Genomic DNA, 27,369 nt, shown 5'->3' with positions numbered 1-27,369 from the left:
GCTTGGTGGATAACATCTAAGGTGAGATTCCAGAATTCACAAATTATTGGGCAGTCCCACCATATGTGAAGAAAAGAGGTTTTGGCACTGCACAGCCCCCAACAACGGTCAGTCACCTGGGGGTACATGTGATTGAGTTTGTCTGGGACCAAGTATCAGTGAGAATAAATTTTATAACAGTTTTTCTGAATACCAGCATTAATGGAGACCTTGGCGTTCCTGGTCCGAATGACTGACCACGCCTCACTATCCAGTGAGACCCCTAGGTCCCATTGTCAAACTTCCTTGTGGGTTCAAGTGTAGTAGATGCAGATACATTCAAATGTTGTGAGGGTGTGAAGATTCCTGGTCCGGGTTTGAGACTGGATAAATCTGAAGGCATTGGGATTGCATAGAGCCAGGGAGATGGTATTTAGTACATATATCTTCATATGACATAGGGGCTGATCCGCCAATAATGTAGGTAAAGCAATCAAGCTTATATGATTTCCATTGTCGAGACACCTTCTTGGAAAGGCCAGGAAGAAACAATAGGTGATCCGAGAAGGATAAGGGGCTAACCCAAAATGGAGGTTGGCCATATCCCTTGTCACCAGGGTGAATGATAGAGACGAGCAACTATAGACAGAGGCAGGCCTATGGATCTTAGGCAGCCAAGGAAGAAAGCCAGGGCATTTTCTATATCTACCCAATTTTGTGGTCAGGATTAATATGTCAGGAGATGACATGGCTGAATTGGGTGGCGAGGTTGTAGTTGGATATTAGAGGGAGACTGTGAGCCCCCAAGTCTTTAGATCTAGATAATAATAATTTGCTGAGTCTGGACTTCTTGCCACCCCAGATAAATTTGATGCAAGAGGATTGGAGGGACGCAACAACATGGTCTTTGGTCTGGGAGCATTTGTAAACGATAAAGGAAATGTGGGAGTATATTCATTTTGACATTGTGGATTCTCCTGATCCAAGACATATACAGTGGTTGCCATTTAGAGAGATTTTGCTGGATACGGGCTAGTAGATGGGAATAGTTCTAGTGCTATCCTCAGGTATCTAATGGAGTGGGAGTGCCACTGAAATTTGAAAGAGGACTGTAGGTTGTCTAGGGTTATTTGGAGAACATGGAGTGTCAGGTTTTTGGACTTGGAATTGTTTATCTTGTACCCTGAGAGTTAATAATAGTTCTGTCATGAGATTTGGGAGGGAGAGGAGGGAGATTACATAATTAGGCAATTTTATAGTGTTTGGGTCCAAGTAGTATGCCAGTTACATCAGGGTTAAGATGGAGTTTAGACACCAGGGGGTAAATGTAGCAAGCTGCGAGTTTCTGGCAGGTTTGAAAAAATGGAGATGTTGCCTATAGCAACCAATCAGATTCTAGTTACTGTTTATTTAGTGCATTCAACAAAATTATAGCGCAAAAACGGCAAAGTCAAAAAAAGCCTCTATAGCAGAGTGATCAGACCAGGAGTAAATAGACTCAGACATAAGAGAGATAAATGTGAGAGGCAGCAGAGGAGTAGGTTGATTCTAGAATAAGAATCATGGGGGTGGGAATAAAAAGTGTAATCCCTAGCAGTGGGGTACATGTATCAAATAGGCCTGCCTAGGCCACATGATTATTGAGTGGTCTAGTGCCCCAGGTGTAGGCGCCCATAGGGGATATGCCAAAACAGATCAAGGGAGTGTGAAAAAACTGTGTTAAAGTCTCCTCCAAACAGGACTTTGCCAGAGCAATGAGTGTGTAGTTCGCAGAAAAAAATGTGGAAAAAGGAGAAATGACCCATGTTGGGTGCATAGATGTATGCCAAAGTAATTGAAGAGGAACCTATCTTCCCCTGGAGGATAAGGAAACGACCCTTTGCATCATTGACCATTTTAGAAATTGTTATCGGAACTAAATTGCGAAAAATGGAGATGTGATTAGAGTAGAAGATCGTTGGGAATCTCCTGGAGGAGGGGTGGTGGTCTTTTTTGAGTCTCCTGCAAGAAAACAATGTTGCCATGGTGCTTTTTAATGAAGGAATGGAGAAGTGAGTGTTTCTGAGGAGTATTTAAGCCTTTGACAATTAGCGACAGAATTTTAAGAGTCATAGTGAGAGCCACTGGAGATGGATAGGATCAGACCTCCGGACTATGCGAAAGACGAAAGTGAGGTGTGTCTGAGTATGTAAGGGTTGGGGGTGCTAGGAGGGGGAGGCAGTAGGCGGACGAGAGACTGAAGGAGTTGGGAAAGAAGGGGGAAGGAATAGGGCAGAGTTAACAGAGGACATCCGGATTTGGGTAACCAGCTACCAGTCGGGAGCCAAAGGGTCGAGGGGCTCGAAGTGAGGACAAAGGACTGTTCTTAAAGTGGAGAAAAAGGCTGAGATGTAGTAAGAGAAAGTGACAGTGGTAGTCCCTATGTGTTGGGTGCAGTTACAACCACCAGCGGGTGTGGTCAGTGTGCAGAGCATTGAGCAATTAATGAATAACCTTACAATGATGCAAGTACATATGAAATGGGAGAGAGCAAAATTAAAAAAGTGTGTGTACCGCCTGTGACCCTGAACATAGGCCAAAAAGTAGATAACCAAGTGAAAAAGGGAGTCAGGGGTGCGCACACACACACACACACACACACACACACACACACACACACACACACACACACACACACACACAATGTTAAGTAACAGATCTGAGAAACATAGGAAACACAAAAATCAACAGGCTACATATAAAAGAACATTTTGAGAAATCACAGTTGTCAGACTGACTGGGATCCGGAGATTTACCCATCTGGAACTGGGTCAGGAGATGAGCATAACTGAAGCTGGCACAGGAGATTTCTGCCATCATCCAACAATCTAATAGAGTACTGTCGGCATCCAGCCTCTATCACTAGGCGAAAGGGAAATCCCCAACGATATTTACATCCTTGGTCCCAGAGTGCCATGGTGGCTTCTTGTAGGTCACGTCATTTAGCAATAGTGGAGGGGGCCAAGTCCTAAAATATTTGTAGTTTGGATCCCTAGGAGGAAATGTAATATGAGTTCCTGGAAAAGAGAGTTATCGGGTCTTAATTTTAAAAGAAAGGAACTTCAGAATGACATGCCATGGAGGATGGGTTTTGGGTTGGGTCGAAGGGCCCTGTGGGCTTGTTTGAATCTGATCTAAGAGTTGGAGAGGGAGGGCACCAGTTGTACTAAGAGTCTCAGCAGGTATGGTTTCAAGGCCTGTGCATCCACTTCCCCCAGTATATTCCAGATGCAAAGGTAGTCCTGCCTCTCCCGGGTTCTTGAGGTCTTCGTTTTTGTCCGTAGAAATTCCAGTTATCTACTAAAGTAATCAAGGTCCCTACCAGTTTCAGTTTGGAAAGTCTGGTGTTGAGTATAGGATTGTTCCAGGGCGGAGGTGCATTGACTCATATCGGAAATGTCCCTTAATTCCCCCCAAGGTTTTTTGGAATTTGGTGGTGAGGGATTGTTTACTGTCCAATAGAAGGGTACGTAGGTCTGATATTTTTTTTCTGGTCACTGTGAAGTACTTAGCTCCAGAATCTCCATTCTGTGCAGTTTGAGACCAGCAATACGTGTATAAAAAAATGGCGTGCCTGTTCCCCCAAACAGTTTAACCAACCTAAGTGCTGCCAGCCTAAGCTGTTACTAGCAAAATCGGGAGGGGGGGCAAAAAGCCTTTTAAAATCTAGTACTTTAGGTGGACATTTTGATTGTAACTTTACAACCTTGTAGACATTTTACATGTTGACATTTTAACTGTGTTGACCTTATGAACATGTAGACATTATGACTGTTGACATTTTCATGCACACAGTTTTACTGTCAACATTTTGAATGTTGACACTTCATACCCAAACTCCATAAATATCCACATACCACTCAGAAATTTGATAGAGCTGTTCAACAACTATCTGATGTCCTCACATACATCTGTCACTTTCCCTTTCTTAAGGAGACTAATGAGTATGGTCACTCAATCTCAGCTTTTTTTTTATCTGTATCTGCCATCTAGGTACCATTGCAGAATAATATATTTATGAGCTGTTCCTCCATTCCTTATATAAAACAAAAGAATGAACCTCTTCTCTCTGTGGTTTTTATCAGATACATACTACTTATGTAGATGATTTTTTTTATTCCTAGTGTTCCTATGTATTGTATCTATAGTCATTTATACTCTTCATTTTATACTATTTCCAGTCTATATATAATGATCTCACAACAGTGTGAAACACACTAGTCAAAGGCTGCAGCGGGTGGCTGAAAATCGTACCCATACCCATTATTATATAGGAGTTTGTGGGAAATTAACTAGCTCTTTCCCTTACATGACTTGTTTTTTCCCTTTTGCCTATTTAATAGATTAAATATCTAGCCTCAAGGCAGTGTTACGTCTTTCTTTTCCTAAGCGATCGCATTTGACGCAAATGAAACTGATGGAAAGAGCAGCGCCAGATAGGTTGCAAAAAGGCATTCACTGTAAAGTGCTGTATGCATGTTGAAAACAAAGGTTAATACATAAATAAATAAAATGTGAGACTAGCTGGCAAGGTGGAATTAGCTTTTTGAAACCCTTGGAGTGAAGAGGGGGTTGAAAAACCCAGATGTTTACTTATGCAGTAACACTGGGGGACTGAAAAGCACATCCACTCACAGTTCTTACATTTTAGAGCTCTGGAAAGCCGTGTCTACAGTGAAACTCTGGAATTAGCCTTAGGATAAAACTTGCTGCTTTTTGCAATGTATTATTTATTTTAATTAGTTGTTTTGTCTGACTGAAATAATAATAACAGTTAAATTTACATATGTAATACTAGCGATAATTTTATGTGTGTTCTAATATCACCAAAGCACGGTTCAATTTTTTGGGTGCGTAATATGTGTGGAAATACAGAATGTTTCTAATAGTAAGAACATGCCAGATTACAAATGTGGGCCTTTGTTACAGGATGCAACTATGTGCTAATCTCCTAGCACTGCTCAACGCATTGCTTATTGCTGCTTTATCAGATCTGCAATGCAAAAGTTTTTTCTTTTGTAAACCAATTACGTTACATGTAGCATAGTATATACCTGTTATTTATCTACTCCCTATGTGATAGTTACTTTACTTATGCAAAAGAAATGATGCGAGGAAGAATATTTTTCTTACCATATACTGGATTGCACACTGAAATCTTTAGATTGCCTACCTGGTTCTGCAACTGCCTGACAATATAGTTTTGAGCATATTTTATTACATTAGTTTGCTGTGTTTTTTGTTGCTGTTTTTTTCTATACGCCCATCTATTATCAAGTACTAGTCTATAATCAATTGTGCACTATCTTTTTGATGATAATTAAAGTAATTTGCTGGTCCTCTCTCTCCCTTCCACACATGCCCTTAAGAATCATATAATAATCACTTAAATTGTTCAATATAGATCCATTAAAGTTCATCTCTAATTTTCCTAAAATGTTCCATATCATCTATTAAACTAATCCCACCAATAGTGTCCACTTTTCCTGATTTCTGATTAATTGACAACAATTTGATTTTTACCCCTGCATTTGTGCTCAGTCCATCATCAACATCAGCATTGTTTATTGGTAGGGAGCCACAAAACTCTGTAGTCAGCGCTACAAATCATACAATCATAATCAGACATAAAAACAGAATAAGTACATATGAGGATGATGAATGAGGGGCAGATGTGAGATAGAGGGTAGAGATGGGCAAGATAACATCTATGCTCCAATATGTTCTCCCATCCACTTCTGAATACCAAATGGCAGCCCTAAAAAGGGGGTGGTGTATATAAAAACATACAGAGTGAACGGCTTGTGGGATTCCAACATCACAGGAAAATTATTTGCCTCCTTGGCAATTCTGAGTCAATCTGATGCTCGGCTCGGATATGTAGAACTATGATGTGTTGGAAACCAAATCACTCATCTCTAGATTTATATAAACCGTTCAGTATCAGACAGAGCAGATAGTAGACATTCCTCACTTTTGTACATATGATTAAGAATGGAGAAATGTGTCCTATACTTTACATCTTCATCATCCCTGTCTGGGTCTTTCATATTCGCTGTTACTGAGCAGAGATCGTACTCCAAAGGCAGCAGTAAGAGAGACAAAACCCCGCCACATCTCACCCCATGGAGGGTTCTAGTTATGTAAGCATGCATAAGAAGTGCATAATAAGATCACTAATGGGAAGGGATTTGAGGGACAATGATAGGGAAAGTACTCTAAAGGGTAGGAAAATCAGGCATGGAAGTTTATAACTACAAGGAAAGAACTGTTTATAATCAAAGTAATTTGCAAAGTCATACAGAAAAGAACAATATATATTTGATGATTATTTTTACTAATATACCATTAATGTTTTAGATGAAAGTTATGTTAATACATTTGAAACTAAGGGGACATGGTATAGTCCAAGTGAGTGATGCAATGGCATATGTTAGGTAGGTCTTCCTGACCCTTTAGCATGTGCACTTGTTTAATATACAAGTGCCAAGTAATATTTTAGTGGGAAATCAAGTCAATTATTCTATAATAGTGTTGACCACTAAACCTATAACTTTGGTGCTCATTCATTATCATATTAATGTGTATGCGAGTGGCTACTACTGATTGGTTTTAGCAGCATTTACACACAGCAAGATTTCCTTATAAAGCAAAACAGAATGAATAGGTCTAGAAACAGCAGAGTAACTATAATGGGTGCAGGGTGTTCAATGCACACTGGTCAATGAGTCAAGAGGACCTGGTACTTCCCATCGTGCACCCAGAGCAGTGACAGGATGCAACATATTTCTGGTGCTCTCTTCAGAAGCAGTAATGGACCTGAGAACAATCAGAGGCACTGACTGGTCTAAGTACTCTGAAGCCATCTGAAGGGAGAACTGGAAATATGGCTCCAGTGCCTCTGCAGAAGATAGCAAGGATGTTGATACTTTACAACAGTCTCTGCTGTCTTCTGTGCAGGTGCCATAAATCTTGAAGACAGCCCCACTCTTTTTTTATACATCTACAGTCATGGCCAAAAGTATTGAGAATGACACAAGTATTGTTTTTCTACAAAGTTTGCTGCCTCAGTGTTTTTAGACCTTTTTGTCAGATGTTGCTATGGTATACTGAAGTAAAATTACAAATATTTCATAAGTGTCAAAGGATTTTAATGACAATTATATTAAGTTTATGCAAAGAGTCAATATTTGCAGTGTTGACCCTTCTTTTTGAAGACCTCTGCAATTCGCCCTGGCATGCTGCCAATTAAATTCTGGGCCACATACTGACTGATGGCCGCCAATTCTAGCCTGATCAATGCTTGGAGTTTGTCAGAATTTGTGGGTCTTTGTTTGTCCACCCGCCTCTTGAGGATTGACCGTAAATTCTCAATGGGATTAAGGTCTGGGGAGTTTCCTGGCCATGGATCCAATACAATGTTTTGATCCCTGAGCTATTTAATTATTACTTTTGCCTTAATCCAAGGTGTTCTATTATGCTGGAAAAGGCATTGTTCATCAGCAAATTGCTCTTGGATGGTTGGGAGAAGTTGCTCTTGGAGGATTTTTTGTACCATTTTTTATTCATGGCTGTGTTCTTAGGCAAAATTGTGAGTGAGCCCACTCCCTTGGCTGAGAAGCAACCCACACATGAATGGTCTCAGGATGTTTTACTGTAGGCATGACACAGGACTGATGGTAGCGCTCACCTTTCCTTCTCAGGACAAACGTTTTTCCAGATGCCCCAAAAAATCTGAAAGGGGATTCATCAGAGAAAATGACTTTACCTCAGTCCTCAGCAGTCCAATCCCTTTAACTCTGTCAGTTAACTCTGTCACTGATGTTTTTCCTGGAGAGAATCGGCTTCTTTGCTGGCCTTCTTGACACCAGGCCATCCTCCAAAAGTCTTTACCTCACTGTGCGTGCAGATGCACTCACACCTGCCTGCTGCCATTCCTGAGCAAGCTCTGCACTGGTGGTGCCTCTATCCCGCAGCTGAATCGAATTTAGGAGACAGTCCTGGCGTTTGTTGAAAGTTCTTGGTTGCCCTGAAGCCTTCTTCACAGCTATTGAGCCTATGTCCTTGAAGTTCTTGATGATCCGATACATGGTTGATTTAGGTGCAATTTTACTATCCTTGCCTGTGAAGTCCTTTTTATGCAAAGTAATGATGACTGCACGTGTTTACTTGCAGATAACCAGGGTTAACAGAGGTAGAACAATGATTTCAAGCACCACCCTCCATTTAGAGCTTCCAGTATGTTAATCTAACTCAATCAGCATGACAGGGTGATCTCCAGCCTTGTCCTCGTCAACACTATCACCTGTGTTAACGAGAGAATCACTGACCTGATGTCAGCTGGTCCTTTGTGGCAGTGTTTAAATGCAGTGGAAATGTTGTTTTTGGGATAAAGCTCATTTTCATGGCAAAGAGGGACTTTGAAATGAATTGCAATTCATCTGATCACTCTTCATGACATTCTGGAGTTTATGTAAATTGCCATCATAAAAACTGAGGCAGCAGACTTTGTGAAAAATAATATTTGTGTCATTCTCCAAACTTTTGGCCATGACTGTATGTCTAATGTAGAACATTAAAAACTAGAGATGCTCAGACTTGGTTCCCCGAGATCCAAACACACCCAAACTTAGCAGTTCCGAGTACCGAGCTGTCTTGGCTTAGTACTTTCGCTCGCCCTCGAAATTTTAAACGAGGCAAAACATCATCGTTACGTTGTCCGATCTTGGATCTCATAAGCTTTAGATTCTATAAGTACCGCCGTCCATGGCGATCCAGCGCCATTTCACACAGGGACACAGAAGGGGTAGCACAGTTCTTGGCAGTCTCTAGTGCAGTTGGGCAGCATCATAGGTAGAAAAGAAAGAGGAGGGGTAGCAGTGTTCTTCAAAGTCTCCAGTGACAATCAGGAGAGCTCCATTTCTCCATCGCTAATTGTCATTGCTGAAATACAAATAAAAGGGCTGGCAGGCTTGGCCTTCTAAATCTGCAGTCACACTGTACTGTGTTATAAAGGTAAAACACAAACATGGGAGCTCCATTGCTAATTATCATTGCTGAAATAGAAATAATAGGTCTGGCAGGCTTGGTCTTCTAAATCTGCAGTCTTTGTTTGAAAGTGTATGAAAATAATATTATGACCTGTGAGGTGGTCAAAACTGAGTGCAAATGACTTGAAATTAGTGTTATTGAAGTAAAAAATAATGTAGGGGGAAAAAGGCAAAAGTATGTGATTTTAGCAAAAAAAAATAGGGATTTTAGAAAAAAATCGGAATCCAAAACCAAAACCAAAACACGCAAGGGCGGTTTTGCTAAAACCAAAACACAAAGTTATTCCAGATCCAAAACCAAAACCAAAACACGGGGGTCAGTGAACATCTTTATTAAAAACCCACTAAACCAGGTTTTCCCAAATCCAGTCCTTAAAATGTGTCAGTCAGTAATGAATACACCTGTGTTACAGCAAGGAGATATGGAAAACATGCACTGTTAGGACTCTCTGAGGATGGGATTTGGCAAACCCTGTACTATACCAACTGTACAAATTGCTTTATCTAATATACTGCTAATTACATTCAGTCACACACACAGGGGGGTATTCAATTGTTAACGTTAACGGAAAAAAACGAGCGCTCAAAAAATATTACCGTTTATACGGTAATATTGCGCGAGAAAAGTGTTAATGCGGTAGTTTACTCGCGGAATTTCAGCTCGCCGCTCCCTGAAATTCCGCGAGTAATTACCGTTTTAACGCTAAGATTTTTTGAGCGCTCATTTTTTTCCGTTAACGCTAACAATTGAATAGCCCCCTCAGTGACAGTTCCTATATTAATATTGTCCTGCCAGTTGAACAGGCGTGTTTATAAAATAAACATTTGTGACTAAAGATTAGGGAATCTCCCTCAGATTGTTTCACAGGACGATTTTCAGTATTGGGCCAGTTATGTTTTTGGCAGATTGATTCCCAAATATTTTTTTTGATTATTAAATAATGATTGCATACACTCAGTAACAGTGAGACCAGGTTGTGGCTTGTTAATTTCAACAGTATACAAACAAAAGTAAAGTTAAACTTTTTTTTACAACATAGATTAAATCAGATTGAACAGAACAGTGTAAAACTAGCACAACACATATTCAGCATGAGAAAGAGTGAAGACTGCACGTTCAATTTTCACTTATCTAACAATGTCTTAAAAGTGACCATATTTTAGGTAAGTTATCATTATGGGTGTATGTGGGTTATGGTTCCATTCGCACCATATTTCATGTCTATAAAACCTGTGGAACGCACTCTAGCCAGCCTCGTTTAGCTAGAAAATAATTGTACTCAAGAACAATAGGTGGTACTCTCCCCCTTATAGTATGGGGACTTTTACCTATATCCTTTATACATCCTATTATTAGCTTGTTTATACAAGTGCTGCAGAGTAAATGTTTGTATTATTATTATTATTATTATTATTATTATTATTAATAATAATAATAATAATAATAATAATAATACATAATAATTTTAGGTTTAGTGACCTATAAGAAGTGTTAATACACTGTGAAATGTGTATATTCATTGCATATGTATTATAAACATATTGCGTAAATAATGTATACAACATGTCTATGAGGTTCATGTTCGTCTCTTGTTTTAGCTATTCCCTATTTTTAGCAGAATTTTATAGTATGAATAGTCTTGTTTAGGAAAACTTTATAAAGATTTTGGCAATGAAAGCCAAAACATCAACATAACAAAATAAATCCTATTTGACTTTTAATATTTTAAGTGAGATCCGAACTCTATGAATATTGCATTTTTGAATGAGATTTGAAGACATATAAAAGTAAACAATATAATAATAAACTTCATAAAAAACGTATGCTTGCTGGAATGACAAATGAAATGTCATCCGCTTCATGCTGTACATTTATGAAACTAGAACGCTGACATATTGAACAAGTCATTACATGGTGCAGGATATTTTTGCAATAGTTCAACTATCTTTCAACTACGACAAGGTTACACTGCAGCAGACATACAACAAAATAAACTGGAAGATGAAAAATCTGAGTGATGTGACTGGAGTTTTGTTGACATACATGTCAAGAGATTTCTCAGCATGGCAGCAAAGAGAATATCCCCTACTTTAAGAACTATCATTTCTGTTGACAGTTTGATGATGGTGCGTAAAACAATGGATTTGTTCCTTAGAATTCAGTCTCTTCCTATGTATTCAGCATTGGTCCTGACTATTCCAATGAGCTACAGCTATACATTCAAAGGTCACTATTTCAATATTTATTGTTAGGATTCCAAAACTACATTACCTTATGCATAGCTTTATGAATTATGTCCTCCTGATAGTATATGCTTAAATATTTCAAATAAAGCTTTAATATATGTCAATTTATGTACTAAAGAAGTAAACATTCATAATATTTAAAAGCCCATATTTTTCCTGAATCATCCTAACAACAGAACATTTTCTAAGAAAAAGGCTTAATAAATGTGACATACAAGGTGTACAATACACTACTCATGTATTATTGGAGCATGTTCCCAACCTGTGCAATTCTTGCAGGGCACTCTGAAGTCTTGGCATCCAAAAGGGTGTGTGGCTTACCAATTTTGGATTGTGCTCTATTCAGCATGGAGACATCAGTGGGCAGATCATGGTGTGGTGTGACAAATAGTCAAGAGTGACACATTTTTGCTGTGTATTTAAGTAGTACTACTTTCAGAGCTCATTCACACCTATCTGCTTTTACATTTGTGTGAACACGCCCTCATGTCGTTCATGCGAATGGCCACACGTTAGCTAAATAATGATGTCACATAAACCAGGCTTTAGGTGACAAAATGCAGCCCATACACCCAGGCCCGGCGCTCCCATTAGGCAAGGTTAGGCAGTTGCCTAGGGCGCCGGGCTCTGGAGAGCGCCTGGAGGGCGCCACAGATTAAAAATTTCTTTAAAACTGTGCGGCGACCGCTGACCATACCTTTCATGGCCGCCGCACAGCTTCAGATACATCCACAGGGAGGGGGGGAGGGACTATTGCTCACCACCGCCGCCTCTACGCTCCGTCTCCTCCCCTCCACTCACTGACTGACTGTCGGCCGTGACATCATCATCACGGGCCGACAGTGTCAGTGAGTGGAGGGGAGGAGACGGAGCAGAGAGGAGGCAAGTTAAGGTAAGAAAAGACGCACATTTTCAAAATCGGCGCCCCCACCCTGCACACTTACACACTATTTTGTAAGTGTGCAGGGTGGGGGCGCCGATTTTGAAAATGTGCCGGGGAAGGGGGGGCGTCAATTTTGAAAATGTGCCTACGGCGCCACGGACCCTAGCACCGGCCCTGCATACACCATTGCTGAGGCAATTGTGCATTATAAAATACATAGATACTGTGGGCCTGATTCATTAAGGCATGTATTTGCTGATTGAATGCAAAATCAATCTGCATACTCAGAACCAGGAGATAGGGGCATGAATGCAGCCCTGTCCACTATGGCTTTGTACGCAAAGGACACTTACCACAGTGAACGGGGCAGGTAAGAGGCATTTTGACGTAGCTGATTTACAATAGGGACGTGCCTAACTCAAGCACATGCAGCCACGTTTGAAACCAGCTCTGGCCATCTCAAAGTTATTTCTTTTTCTGCCGTATTTATTGCTCCAGCTACAGGGCTAGTCTAAGTCCTGATCAGTATTGATGACATGCATGCTATAACATGTGTTTGCAATTACGAGCAACTGTAAAACTTTATTGTATGCTCATTAAACAACAATCTAAAAAATATATTTCATGTGAAGAAAAAAATAAACACACTTTTTTTACTGTTTTATTACTAATGCCTATGTTATTAATAGGTGACATTAATTCAATATTTTTTTATTTTCCTGTGCGTTCTTTTGCAAATTTACAATCCATACAGGTAATAGATGTATCCTGCAGCGTCTCGTGTAGTAGAGCACAGCAGATTTACCTCTGATTTCAACAGCGCACGTATCTTGAGATCCGTGCCTTGAGGAATTCGGGAGTGTGCACAGCCGAAATATGTGCGTTTAATACTAAATGCAGGTTGCGCTCAGAATGCGTGTCTTGATGAGTCAGGCCCTGTATGTCAAAACAATTTAATATTTGGAATAACTGTCACACTCAAACTGCTAGAAGCAAGCCCTGTCATAAGTACTAATCAGTTTAGTTACCAATGCACAATGCTAGCAATAAAAGGTTCTGCAGGAAAGATTCTCAACGTCTGACAAAAGTGATAATACCGATCCTTTCCAGGAAGAGTATTTTGGGCAGTGATATATTGTGCAATGCTGTTGTCTTCTAAAGATTTGCCATCTCGCTTTCTTACCATCTCAAATACAGAGTATATTATTTTATTTAGAGATGAGCGGTTCGGATTTGGAGAAATCCTGCAGATCTGAATTTTGGAGAACAGAGTCCAACAGAGTCATGACTCTTTCTCCCGAAAAATTCAGATCTGTCAACAAGACAAAATGTAAGTTCCAGAAGAATGTCAGATCTTGCAAGTTTTGGATCGATGTCTTCTATATAGACGGATCAGCCACAACATTAAAACCACTGACAAGTGAAGTGAATAACATTGATTATCTCGCTACAATGACACCTGTGAAGTGGTGGGATATATTAGGCAGCAAGTAAACAGTATTTCTTGAAGTTTCCTGGAAGCAGGAAAAATTAGCAAGCATAAGGATCTGAGCTACTTTGACAAGGGACAAATTGTGATGACTAGAAGACTGAGTAAGAGCAGCTCCAAAACAGCAGGTCTTCTGGGGTGTTTCCGGTATACAGTGGTTAGTACCTACCAACAGTGGTCCAATGAAGGACAACCAGTGAACCGGCTGACAGAGTCATGGTCACCCAAGCCTCACTGATGTGCGTGGGGAGTGAAGGCTCGCCCGTTAGGTCCAATCCCAAAGAAGAGTTACTTTAGGACTAATTACTGAAAAAGTTAATGATGACTATGATAGAAATGTGACAGAACACACAGTAAATAATGTTCAGGAATGGTTTGAGGAACATGACAAAGAATTCAAGGTATTAACTTGGCCTCCAAATTCCCCAGATCTCAATCCGATCCAGCATCTGTGGGATGTGCTGGAAAAACAAGTTAGACTCGCAACTTACAGAACTTGAAGGACCTGCTGCTAAGGTCTTGGTGCCCGATTCCACAGGACACCCTCAGAGGTCTAGTGGGTCCATGTCCTAGGGCTTAGAGCTGTTTTAGCAGCACAAGAAGGACCTACACAATATTTGGCAGGTGGTTTTAATGTTGTGGTTGATTGGTGTATAGCCTTACCTCCTGTTTTAGCTGCCATTTTAGAAGGACTAGCCTGTGGGTAGGATGTTTGCTGCAATTCTGTGCTCTGAAAGTCGCTTGTAGAGGGTTGTACAAGGTGAATGAGGCAATTTATATTGAAATATCTGTGATTTTACTGCACAAATCTTAAGAGTTTATTTACAGATCAGTCTGCTAAAATTGTGTGCTGATAAATTGGGTGTGAGAGAGTGAAGAGAATAAGCATTGGCTACTGGTTGTAATAGTACATAAGTAAACTAATTAGGAGTGGACAGGCAGGGAAAGTGTGCTGCCCGGCTGCTCTGATTGTGTTTAAAACACAATCAGAGCAGCTGGGCAGGACTCTCTGTCTGCCTGTCTCTGCCGAATGGACCTGCACATAGTGTGCAGCCACAGGCAGCAAGCCCCTGCTAGGGGGGGTGATTGCCCCAATCGTCCCCCCTTCCTGGATCCGCCACTGAGGATTACTTTAATGACAATGTATAAATTAGCATCTCGTGCAGTCTCTTTGAATTCAGGGAAAAGAAAAATGCAATTTGGAGCCCCTTGTACTAACTAGCTAACATCATCATCAGCTATTTATATAGCGCTACTAATTCCGCAGCGCTGTACAGAGAACTCACATCAGTCCCTGCCCCATTGGAGCTTACAGTCTAAATCCCCTAACATGCACACATAGATAGACAGACAGACAGACAGACTAGGGTCAATTTGATAGCAGCCAATTAACCTACTAATATGTTTATGGAATGTGGGAGGAAACCAGAGCACCCAGAGAAAACCCACGCAAACACGGGGAGAACATACAAGCTCCACACAGATATGGCCATGGTCGGGAATCGTTGTGAGGCAGAAGTGCTAACCACTAAGCCACCATGCTGCCCTATGGTGTATTTAAGCTGTCCATCCTCCAGTGTGTACACAGAAAAAGTAATAAGCACAGCCGGGAACATTGTGAGTGATCGTCCGAGGAGATTACTTCCCAAAACATTTAGTAAAACTGGTGTTCATCAAAATGAACTGAACATTGTATCAGGAATACCTTTCTTGCAGCTAATTACAAACAGAATCTGTAACACTACATTTCAGTGGGCATGAAATAATACTGTGTGATGATAATGAACAGTATGATGAGGGTGATGGCATTGCCAACATAGTGTCACGAGCCACCACCAATGTGACGATTTACCTGCTGCTCCTGTTGTTCGCGTCTCAGCTTTTGCCCTGACAGCCGGGACATCAGTTCCGCCTGGCTCCTCCTGGCCATTGTCAGGGCAACGGCCAGGACACTTTTGTGTTCAACGTCGCATTCTGGCAACTTTTGACAGCCAGGTGCGTGCACAGGGGGGACCCCATTAATTAAGATACACCTGTGGGCTAATTGCAGGGGCTGCTGCACTGGCAGCTGATTGGTCACATTCTGTAATTAAGGCAGGGAAGGCCTAGCCTCCCTGCTAGCTGTACCACATTAGCTGACCTGCTCTCCCTGTCCTGTAGATTCTCTGTCCATTTCTTGATTAATTCTTGTTGTGACCCCTGGCCTGTTTCTGGACCCTGCTTGTACTCCGATTGTATTTGGCTTCATTATTCGGATATGCCTGCTCGCTGCCAGCTCTGACCCTTTGGCCTGTCCCTGGTTACTCTGCCTGCTATGGACCCCTGACTACTCCTAACCTTCCACTTCTTTCTGGGCTACCACCTCCTATTTATCTGTTGTGATATTATATATAAGCTACCACTATGCCAAGAGTTAAGAAGTGGGGACAATCAAGTACCTGTTAGTGCAATTAGCTATATGGGAAAGGCGGCTGCTATAGGGAAAGACCTCTGTCACCTGTTCTGGAAGCTCATGTCAATAGCCGTTACCCATGGCACATAGACGAAGATGACCACTTTTAGCCAAATGCCCATTAGTAAATTGTTAAAACCTATATCTGGTTCATCAACCAACAACCAAAATATTTTCTTTTGTGGGGGCCCAAACAAATCAAGCACTTCAGCCACAAAAGTGGCATTCCCTATCCCCAACTGAAGCAAGTGGTAGTAACGACTCGAGGTAGAATTCCATAGTTTATATGCTTCAGTGATTTTCTCAAACCATTTTAATTGTGGGGGTGTCCTTTACTTTAATAAACTGCCATCCCATATGCCACTGCTGTGCCACTATGCTTCACAGGGATTGTATCTTTGATTAAACTGCCATGTATTTGTGCCGTTGCTCTGCCACTAATTTTAGCCAGCCAGCTCACTGCAGCCTTTGGGCAAAATTGGTGAAAAAGTTTGACAAGAGATCAATAAAAAATAGACTATAAATAATTGTAAATGAATGTTAATGCTGTAAATACTAATGTAGACACAAAAACAGCTGAAAATGGCATGATTTTACCTGTTTTTCACAATTGTTAATAAAATCCAGATCCAAAAACCAAAACCAAAGCACATGAGAATATTTGATCAAAACTAAAACACAAACATGGTTTTAGAACCAAAACCCAAACACGGGGGTCTGCACACATCTCTAATTTTGATAATACAAAATTACCCATATTTACATTATAGCCACTATCAAGCACTCACCGTTAATGTAAAAGCTCTTAGCTTTAAGATAACACATTGTGATGAGCTATAAATATCATGGGAACACATAGATGCTAGAACATGGAAAATCCATGCATAACAACTCACAGCCAGCAGCCTGTGGAGGTAGCTGTCAACCCTGGACAGCAATTAGATGACAAGATTGTGTACTGCCCAATATTAAAATAAGACATTCTAGTAAGTGGCTGGGATAGAATAAAACTCCTTTAAACATTTTATTATTTTCAGATTTATACATTTACAAACTTAACTTTTTTTTATTACTGAACAGCAATTATGTAGGGGATTTTGTCTAGTAGAGGTTTGTAAATGTTGGCCTTAGAAACTAATTAGCTTGCTGAGTGCACTGATACAGTAAAGGAATCCTACCTGTGGTTTGTTACAGCCATTAAAAAAAGCTGGATTGCAAATGGGATCGCTGAGGTACGACTTTAGTAAGTTTGCCCTTAGTCCTTTTGGTGGTTCGTTGGTCATTTTTATTCCATTCTGTAGGACTGACACAGGGAAATTTAGTGAGGGATAACTGGTCAGCCATAAGCGAAAACTGGATTTTGTCTTCTCGGGATCTGTAATGACTTCTTCACAGATTTGTTCAAGGTCCGCGAACCAACTAGTGGCTAAATGGCAGTTCTGGAGAACGACCCATGTGCCATTTTGTGCTGCCTGCAAGATATCAGCAAAGTTGGGGAAATACAAGTATTTAAGCAAATTATTCACTTGTCAACAGATAAAATGAATAGTGAATCCCAAACAATCTGGAGAAAATGTAAATACAATTATTAGCCAGAAAATTAAGTTATACAGTCTCTGTGACCTTTAATCAATCATCCAACTGTTAATGTTAATTTTCCTGATTTAAAAATCATAGATGTATTTGCATTTTAATGGCTATTAAATGAGTGTCTTCGGGAAGAAATAATAGATGCTTGGCCTTTTGATATAAATTCTTTGTAAAATATTTATGAGAGATGTAAAAGTAGGAGACACTACACTAGTTATGAGCATAACATCTTTCATACAATAATAAAGAATCAGAAATACAAGTAACTATATATATATGAATACTGCCTAACTATGTTACTGTAAAAGGTACAGATATAATCCAACCTTAAATTGAGAGATGTATATGTTTTTACAGCTACAATTTTAGACATGTTTTTTGAAATATTTTAATATATTAGACAGTTTTAGACAATATATTATACTATTAGCCATACATTGTGGAGCTAAAGATGCTATCATTGAAAGTTTTTTTCCTCTTATTTTTTATATAATACCTTGGTTTAACTTGCCATTTTAGGATTATATGTCTGTTATTTTGTATTACATTATTTTAGAGGATGGAGGGCCTGTGATAATCACATCTGACAGTCGGCAAGCCCAGAACCAGTAATAAAGGTGAAATAATAAAGATATTAATGCTTATGTGTTTTGCACATTGGCTCACGCATGTGCACTAGATCTAAAAGCCCGGACTTGGACTTTTAGTTCCAGCTTCAATAAAGAAAGATTAATACAATTATTGAAAATGAAATGTAAAACAATAGAAAAAAATAAACTTTTTTTTATTTTAATTTTAATAATAGAACATTTTTTTCATTGCTTACCCCCAGCTATAAGCATCATGAGATGGTGATGGCTTTATGAGGACAGTGGAGGTACTTGTACTACAACTGTCCATGATAAATATGCTTCCTCGTGTTTTGCATGGGGAACCTTTGCCGGAGGCGCGCTGCAAATGCTACCGCCGGCGATAGCCTTCACTTGCCGGCAGTTATGGTAAGTATGGATTAGCTCTAAATCCAGCAAAAAACTTACATTTTCATTGGAACTAGGGTTTTCACCTATTAATAAATAGATCCCTTAGTCTCATGAATTGGGAATTGGTATTGAGCCTTATATTACTGTGTTGCACCAACAACTGAGTGAGACAGTTAGCATATACTTTATTAGACTGATTCTGTGTCTTTTTAAACAATTAGGAGGTAAATGTATCAAGCTGAGAGTTTGAAAGCTATCTAGCTATCATTTATTTAGTACATTCTACAAAATGACAGCTAGAATCTGATTGGTTGCAATAGGCAACATCCCTGCTTTTCAAACCCGCCGGAAAACTCTCAGCTTGATACATTTACCCCTGGAAGTCGCTTGAATTTCAATTAGATACAATGTGTTGTCCATCGGGACTGGAAATCGGGCAATTGCCAAAAACATCCCCTCTCTGTTATAATTCAGAAACATTAATGCACTTTACCTTCTCAACCATTTTTCGAGCAATAGGACCTTGACCTTGACCAAGAGAAATTGTCTGAAGATTCACACCACCCATTTCTAGAAGAAAAAAATACTTTCAGTAAAATGAATTGTAACCTCTGAAATAAAGGAGTAGTGATAACTGATGGCAGTTGTTGTGGGAAGGAGGTGCGTTAGCAAAGTGAAATAAATCTCCTGCTTCCCGGTGTTCTTACAGAAAAACAACCTAGTCACCAGGAATAATGCTATTGAACATTGATTCTGCAGGTGCTGGACGTTTTTCCTAATCCAAGATAAAATGGAGATAGGTGACCAAAACAATAATAGGAGAAGGCAGAATCTGGCCAATAAATACCAAAGAAGGCATCATCTTCAGAATTACCTTGTGATATACTAGACAGGAAAAAGTCACACAAGGCTTCTCTTTTAGGACGAAAAAATTAGAAATAAAATATTCCATATAGTAACATCATTTGTTCTTCTCAATAGAACAGGGGCAGCTTTCTTTAATACATCCCAATTTCACAGTGCTATTAAAGTTTATAAACTTTGAAGTTTATAAAGACTTTTAAAAAAACTAATGCACATCCTCCACCTCTGCCACTACAGGCTAGCAACCTGGATGAGCCTGCCTGAGATCTACTCTAAATAGCTAGTGATAAGCACATTTTATATGAATCTAGTTTTGCAGCAGACCTGGCCATTTCAGAGCGGTGCCAAGATCTGGCAAAACAAATGTTGGAAATGCCATTCAGCATTGTATTTGTAAATTCACATTTTATTAAATATATAGTTTGTGAATATAGCTTGAATGATGGACACATCAGACCAAATTCTGCTGGTACAACGTGCAAAATCTCACAGTTAAAAGCGACATGAGGAATGGAACAGTTTTGAACACTTTGCTCATGTCTATAAATAAAACACTTATATGTGCAAATGATTCATAAACATAACATTTTCATTTATGGTTTCCTTACATATACAGTAAACAGGTTATTTTCCTATGTCAAATGTTATGGATTTGCACACAGGGGCCTAATCTTGATATTTGCCCCAGATCGCACTTTAGCTAAAACTGGCTGTTAAATTCATCAATTGATACTTTATATAGGGATACTAATTAGCACTGGACACATAAAAATCTTAGGAGCGGATAAAAAGTAATAAGTTGCTTGAATAGAATTGGCACTTTGTTATACAGCTTTGTAGCTGTGGTACTGTATTTATACATGAGATACCCACAAGATGAAATGTTCACGGTGCATGCAATACTTTTTCTCTATAATTAGTGTAGTCAGGGCTCATACATTGTCTGCTGTGTGTTCTCCAGCAACAGATGCTTTCAGCATCTATAGTTAGACTAATTATTTGAGGGTGGTTAGCCCCAATGCTTTTGTCCTTCAAGAAAACATGCCGATGATGTCTATTTCTTATTACTTTTCATATCGACTAAAACCCGTGTGTCACATAAGAAAATGGGCATAGCGAAGAAGTCAATAGACAATTAGCTGGCGTAAATTTCTTCCAGATATTTCTTTGTAATAGATACAGTCACCATTTAAAAATGATAATATAAGCAGCCTAACAAACTGGCAAGAAGCCAAGCAATAGCTGCCAGCTCCTCTTCTCACTGTAGCTGCAGATTCCTTATGCAGAGTCTGAATTCCCATCTATATGAACACGGGATAATGAGTGGTAAAATGTTACACCCTTGACAAAGTTAGGACATAGCTGAGAGTAACATTTTAAAGGCATACTAAAAAGATCAACTTGGGAAGAGTGAAATTCTAAAATGATAGTTTGTTCTGACTAAATTGAAATGTGATTATTTGGCTTGTTTTCATATTCTGTCACTAATAGCTAGCAGATACTTGGCAGGTTGTCAGAAATAATGGTGTTTCCATCACACAAATGCAGACAAATGTGTAATTGACTACTATTCTTGCTTCCCATTCTAGCCTTCATTCTGTAATACTGTGGTAATGATGTGGTGGCAGTTGTTATTTTATATTCTGTATCGCAGTTTGTTTACCTTGAAGGTTACATTCTAGAAAACAACACTTATTCATACCACCGTAATTTATGGTTATTTAAAACAGGCATTTGCTTAGACTCCTAATGCATATACAACTATTGTTGTTATTTTGCTACAGGAAGAAGGTCTTTTTGCTAATATTCAGGCTATTATATTTTACCTGATAACGAATCCTTAAAATAAATTCTAGAGATTCAGTAAAACATGTCATATTTATGACAGCAGTAGTTAGAGAATAGTGCCTGTAAAAACTTATAGAAGAGTGAAAACATATACGAGTCATATAGTAACCTACATCACCTAAAAATTCCTAGGTTACATACAATAGTCCTGTATCAGTTTGCTATAAAAGATGACAACTACAAGTAACCACCACAATAAAGGAAACGAATAAAGAGAAATACAATAAAACATGAATAGAGGTGCTTTTACATAGGTGTGACAAGATGGTGATATTGTATGTATGTGAAACTGTTGGAAACATTTCACCTTAGGACCCTTATGGACATGAAAATGTTTGTTGGAAAACTGACATTTGGCTAGAGGGTGAAAGACAGTCTTTGTGTAGACATGACTTAGCTTTAACTCAGGGGAGCCGTGCATGTTTAACTCACTCAAGAGCACACAATACCATCTGCTATGAACATGGTTAGAGGACAAATGTATGCAATTTGAAGGTGGATACACCAAAGTGCAAATATAAATGTGCAATTATGGACTGTTCTTTCCTTCATTTATGGACCCCAGAAAGTACAATATCAAACTCTTAAAGATAGTCAGCCTTATATGAGCTAAAATAGGAGATCATTAAGAAAATATGTTAGTCAGCAGTGTCAAATGCATCTTAAAGGAAGTAATTTGCAACAACAGATATTTTACACACAAATTATATTATCAGTGCATATTAAAACTTCACCTAAAACTTACAGCTATGCATTTGTACAAATAAAGTTTTACGTGACCTTTGCAGAGACATGAACAAAAAAGATACATAGTGATATTAGTGCACCAGACCAAGAGAAGCCTTGCCATCCTACCATGATTTAGGTTTTAATGCATGTATCATTAGGCAGTACAATTATCATCACCTTGTTCTTCTGCAAATTGCATCAGTAATTCTAAAGGATCGGCTCCAGACGATAAGACAAATATCAGAGGTGTGCTAGAGGTAGAGTCCATATAACTGCGCTGCAGGTCAAATGTTGGAGGATCTATGTAAGCTGGGCCCATTTTATCGATGACAAATTGCTGGACAGCAGGAATAACCTAAGTAGCAATTAACAAACAGAAATTAGAAAAATAATCTAATATAGTAATAAAACACAAATAATATAAACAGGCTCTGCCACTGGCCATTAGTGGCGGAAATAATTATTAGTTCAGTCTTGAAGTACTACAGACAGATATGATAGATGATATGTAAATAGTTTGGTAGCAAGTCGGTATTCCCTACATCTAGGACAGTGTTGGCTAACCTGTGACTCTCCAGGTGTTGTAAAACTACAAGTCCCAGCATGCTTTACCAATATATAGCAGCTTATTGCTGGAAGGGTATGCTGGGACTTGTAGTTTCACAACACCTAGAGTGTCACAGGTTAACCAACACTGGTCAAGGACTAGTAGAGATCTTGAATGATTGGTGTGAGAATAATTTTCCTGCAAAAAATAAATAAACCGGTGTATGTTACAAATGTTATCAAATTAGATCAAATGTCAAAAGGTATTGTACATAAATTATTTTTCCAGGTTATTTCCCACAAAAGTCAAGGTGTCAACAGCAGTCATGTCCAAATGTGTGTTCAAGGAGTACATAAAACTGTTTCTTATTATTTCTTCAACTAATCTGTTCAGCTCTTGGACCATTACGGTTGGAATACATGGCAAAAGATGACTAGGTTTCATGGTAACCAGGGAAGAAAGTAGGGTTTCCGGGAGATGGGGGGTCCAAATGTAAAACAATAAAGAATAAACTATTACAGGGCCAAACACTTGTTCATGTAAAGTATTTCACACCTATTTTTTGTCAAATGCCATGCAACATGGTTGATATATGCATAGCACATGGCACACTTAATATTAATAAAACTCAAACATGGTATAAATGAATTCTGCCTACTATAGTTTACAAACTACATTGATAAATATATGGGTTGAATGCAAGGTCTTTGGTGTTCAAAGGTCATTATTACACCCCTTGAAAAGTAATGATTTTCTTGACTTATTTCTTTATTTGTGTAAACAACCAATAATATAATTCTTATGATTTAGTCCGTAAGCTAAAAACTTGCATGGAAATAGAGCAAGTGGAAATGTGAAATTGCTTGTAATCCTTGCTTAAGGAAATACATGTGATGCATCACAGCTCCTCTTCATTTCTGCAGCTTAGTGTATGTCCTATGGAGTTAATTTATTGATATTAGTCACATATTGGACACAGCAAAGACACACAGTATGAGGTCTGTTCAAATTAGTTGAAATTCTGCTCTCATTTAATAGATCTGACCTAATTATTTACTCCTCACAAATAACCCCCACGGAAAGTTTGGCAACAATTGACAGAGTTACTGCTGATTTGCTATACAATATTAGAAATCAACATCTGCTGCTTCTTCCCTGCTGTAATATTTTTAGGGAAAGTACAATAAAGGCAATGACGGCTTGTGAGTGCCAATCTTCACCATCAGGAAGAACTGGCGTGATTTGAGGAGGACCTGCTGCTTTTCTCTTGTCGAAAGCTCATTTCACTTAGATTTTCTACTGCTTGCACATCAAATTTTCATTATGTCCTTTACTGCTCTTTAAGAGAAAGGATCAACTGTTGGACATTTCTATTTATTTCAGCACCCCTGTCCTCTGTCAGTGAAATTGATTTTTAATAGGTAATCTGTAACAGTGTGATTTGTTTTTCTATTGTTGGTTTCTTTTATATATGTTATAGGTCTCACATATTCTGCCTATCTAAAATACTTGACCAAATTTTTATGTTGCTTAGCATGTAAAAAAAAATAAAATGGGGGTATATTGACGAAAATTGGCTCATTTAGGTTCATTTGATACGTTCATTTTTTAAAGTAGGCTTTTGGGGCACAGCATTGGCAATATCATGGAACCTTTTTTGCTTGCTGTATGTGACTGAGAGAAAACAAACCAACAAAAACATGTGCATAATACATGCAGCTACATCAAGTAAATGCTACAAAAATAATATTTGTCTTGTTTACCTTGTCGGGTCGTATGCAGCGAATAACCAACAGTTTCTGAAAAGCAGTCAAGAGATCTTCCCATGGGCTCGGCAATTCCATCTCATTAGGGTGCGTAGAATCATATATATTTTTCCACTCTGTCAACTGAATAAGGTCATGATTTAAATAAAATGAAATTACTATGTAATTACCAATTTGAAAATTCTACATATTAATATGTCCATCATTAGTAAAGCTTCCTATTCTACATATACCCAGCATGAATAATAATTCACCAGACAAACTACACAACTTTCTAACCTTTTACAATCTCCTGATACAACTGAAGGAACGAATTTACAATCTCCAATATTTATGGGTAAACAAAGTTCAGGCATATACATGAATATATGTTTACGGCTTGCTTTTCAAATTGGAAATTAAATCTATAACATTTGTGAGAAATGTGCTTTATAATGTCAAAGCTAATTATAAATCTCATTCTAAGATATCCCTTTTTAATTTTAAAGCATTAAGGGCTAAGCTTTGCAATTTGTGTTAAAGTAATGGTTTTTAATCACCCTTACAGAAAAATGAAACCTAAGTTTCAGTACTTGTTCACACAGTCACATTGACATGAACTGTGTTATGGGATGTAGTTTTACAGTGCAGTGAAAAAAACAGACAACAGATGTACAGCGTACTTCAGCATGACTGTGTGAATAAGCCCTCAAGTGCCATTATCAGAAAGAGCAACTAGTTATGTTCAGAAATATATATGGAAAAAGTTTTAGAAATATATATTATTAACCTTGTTTTAGGAAGGCTATATTTTTCTATGTACATCTAATTTTTTAAGGCGCTATTGGGAATCTCCTTGCACACAGTTTGTTAATTAGATTACATACAATTCCAAATATCTCAAATACTCTTAAATTCTAAGAAAGTTTCTGGTAAAATATACTTTATTCACATAACTGATGTTGGTTACAATAGTGTTATTTGTGTCTATATTCCCACAAAATACACATATGTATTTCCCATATTTTTACATGAGATGATATTGCAAGGCCCATCTATGGGTTGCCCATTTAATTACTGATAACATTTTGTTTAACATTTAGTTTGATGTAGTGTGATTCATTTTTGCCAATATAAGGCCACATACCAACTGGTGTTGTGTTTGTGTTTTTTAACACTAGTGAAAATGAATGTCAAACATAAAATGTAAGACACAAAATGTCTTAGTAGCATTTTTCCTGGAATTTAGGTGCTCAATGTAACTTTCCCAATGCATTTATTTGTGGTAAACTCAAAAAATGAAACTGAATGGAAGAAATGTGTTCTGAAAACTACAACGCTACCACAACACTAGCAAATGCCTAGTAGTGGGTATGTGAGTCCAGTGTCAGACACATTTACATGTGTTTTATTAGCATTTAAAATGGTACACCGAGGCATCAGTGGGTACAGGCTCACAAAAACTGGACAGTTGAACACTGGAAAAATGTTGCCTGGTCTGACAAATCTACTGTGATCAGTAGATGATAGGGTCAGGATCTGTCAAAAACACATTAAATCCATGGATCCAAACTTGTGTCAACAAGGCAGGCTGGTGGTGGTGTAATAGGGGGACAGGATGGACCGACTATGCCACCCTGTCTGTTGCTGCTGGGAACTGGCTGGGCTTAATTTGCCACCGTTCCCTTTCGTTATCCCAAATGCATCCTCTTGCTGCAGTAAGAGGGACTTACAAATGCTACCACCACTGGACTCCTTACCGGCATCCAGTATCGGGTTTCTTCTGGGTAACTGACGCTGCGAGTGTACCCTGTTACTGGCGTACTTGAGCTGGCACTCCTAACCTCTTACTATGGATCAGGGGTGCTGTGGATGGATCCCCCCTAGCCTATTACACTCACCACAGCTGCAGGGTAGCAGGCAGAGCGGTGGTACCGGAAAAGCTGGGTCCAAACTCAGAAACAGCCGGAGAAAGGATTAGATTTAGGGTCTAATCTGCAGGTCACAGGAATACAGCTATATTAAAGATGTTTTCAAGCAGGTCTTTGAAGCAAGTGATGTTTATTTGCTCTCACACTGGTTTAAGGTACCAGTGATCAGATCAGATGAAACAAGAAGAACATTTCAGTGTACAAGACAGTGCTTTTTATACTGATGTGGACACAGGCTATTTTTAGAATCAGGATGCAATGTGTTTACACAAACATGGATTTACATGCATTGCAAAGCCAACAATATTTACATTTATCCATGAAATTCTAGAGATGCTATGATGTCCTGCATCTGGTTTTCAGATGCAGAGACTCTAGGAGCCAGTTTTAACTAAAAGTTCCTGCCTTCAATGTTGGATTTTCACACATCAAAAGATCTAATTAGCATGGGGCCCCTCTTCAGAAGTTATTTATCAGTGATCCAGTCACAGACCCCTTAATACCAATTGAGCATCATTTAAATGTCAAAGCCTACCTGAGTATTGTTGCTTACTCCAGTAGAGCACCTGGGATGTTATGGAAGGGGAGATTCACAGCACTAATGTGCAATCAACAAATCTGCAGCAACTGTATGCTATCATGTCAACATGTACCAGAATCTCTAAATGTTTTCAGCACCTTGTTGAATCTATGCCACAAACTGTTCAGACAGAATTATACAGCATCATTGTGGAGGTGGAATAAATCAAGACTTACCCCACGTCACGTCCCCCTATAAATTAACATTTATATTTTTTCATTTACCCTCACAGTTATATAATCTATAGAGGCCAGCAATTGAGAACCGGGAAGCATTCTCCCTTTTATTAAAGGAATATTGGAAAAGTGATATAAGGGGTGTACAGTTTTCACAGATTCTGCTGTTAGTATTTTCAGAGCTCCAGAACATGTGTTTTTGTGACTACACTGATAGGGTGTTTTGGTTCATTTTGGCTA

The 27,369-nt window shown here is 38.9% G+C and overlaps 1 protein-coding gene across 1 annotated transcript in view; it reads right to left on the bottom strand.

Moving 5' to 3' along the window:
• LOC142150794 (dynein axonemal heavy chain 3-like) overlaps positions 1–27,369 on the bottom strand; it is a 947,133-nt gene that overhangs the window by 55,906 nt on the left and 863,858 nt on the right. Inside the window, 4 exon segments of the mRNA XM_075205980.1 lie at positions 17,318–17,611; positions 19,203–19,279; positions 22,328–22,505; positions 24,461–24,586. Of these exon segments, the coding sequence (XP_075062081.1) occupies positions 17,318–17,611; positions 19,203–19,279; positions 22,328–22,505; positions 24,461–24,586 (675 nt within the window).

Source organism: Mixophyes fleayi, chromosome 4 (assembly GCF_038048845.1).
Source record: "Mixophyes fleayi isolate aMixFle1 chromosome 4, aMixFle1.hap1, whole genome shotgun sequence".
Classification (NCBI taxonomy): Eukaryota; Metazoa; Chordata; class Amphibia; order Anura; family Limnodynastidae; genus Mixophyes; species Mixophyes fleayi.
Note: the sequence above shows the minus strand (reverse complement) of the source record. Positions and strands in the feature narration are given on the sequence as shown.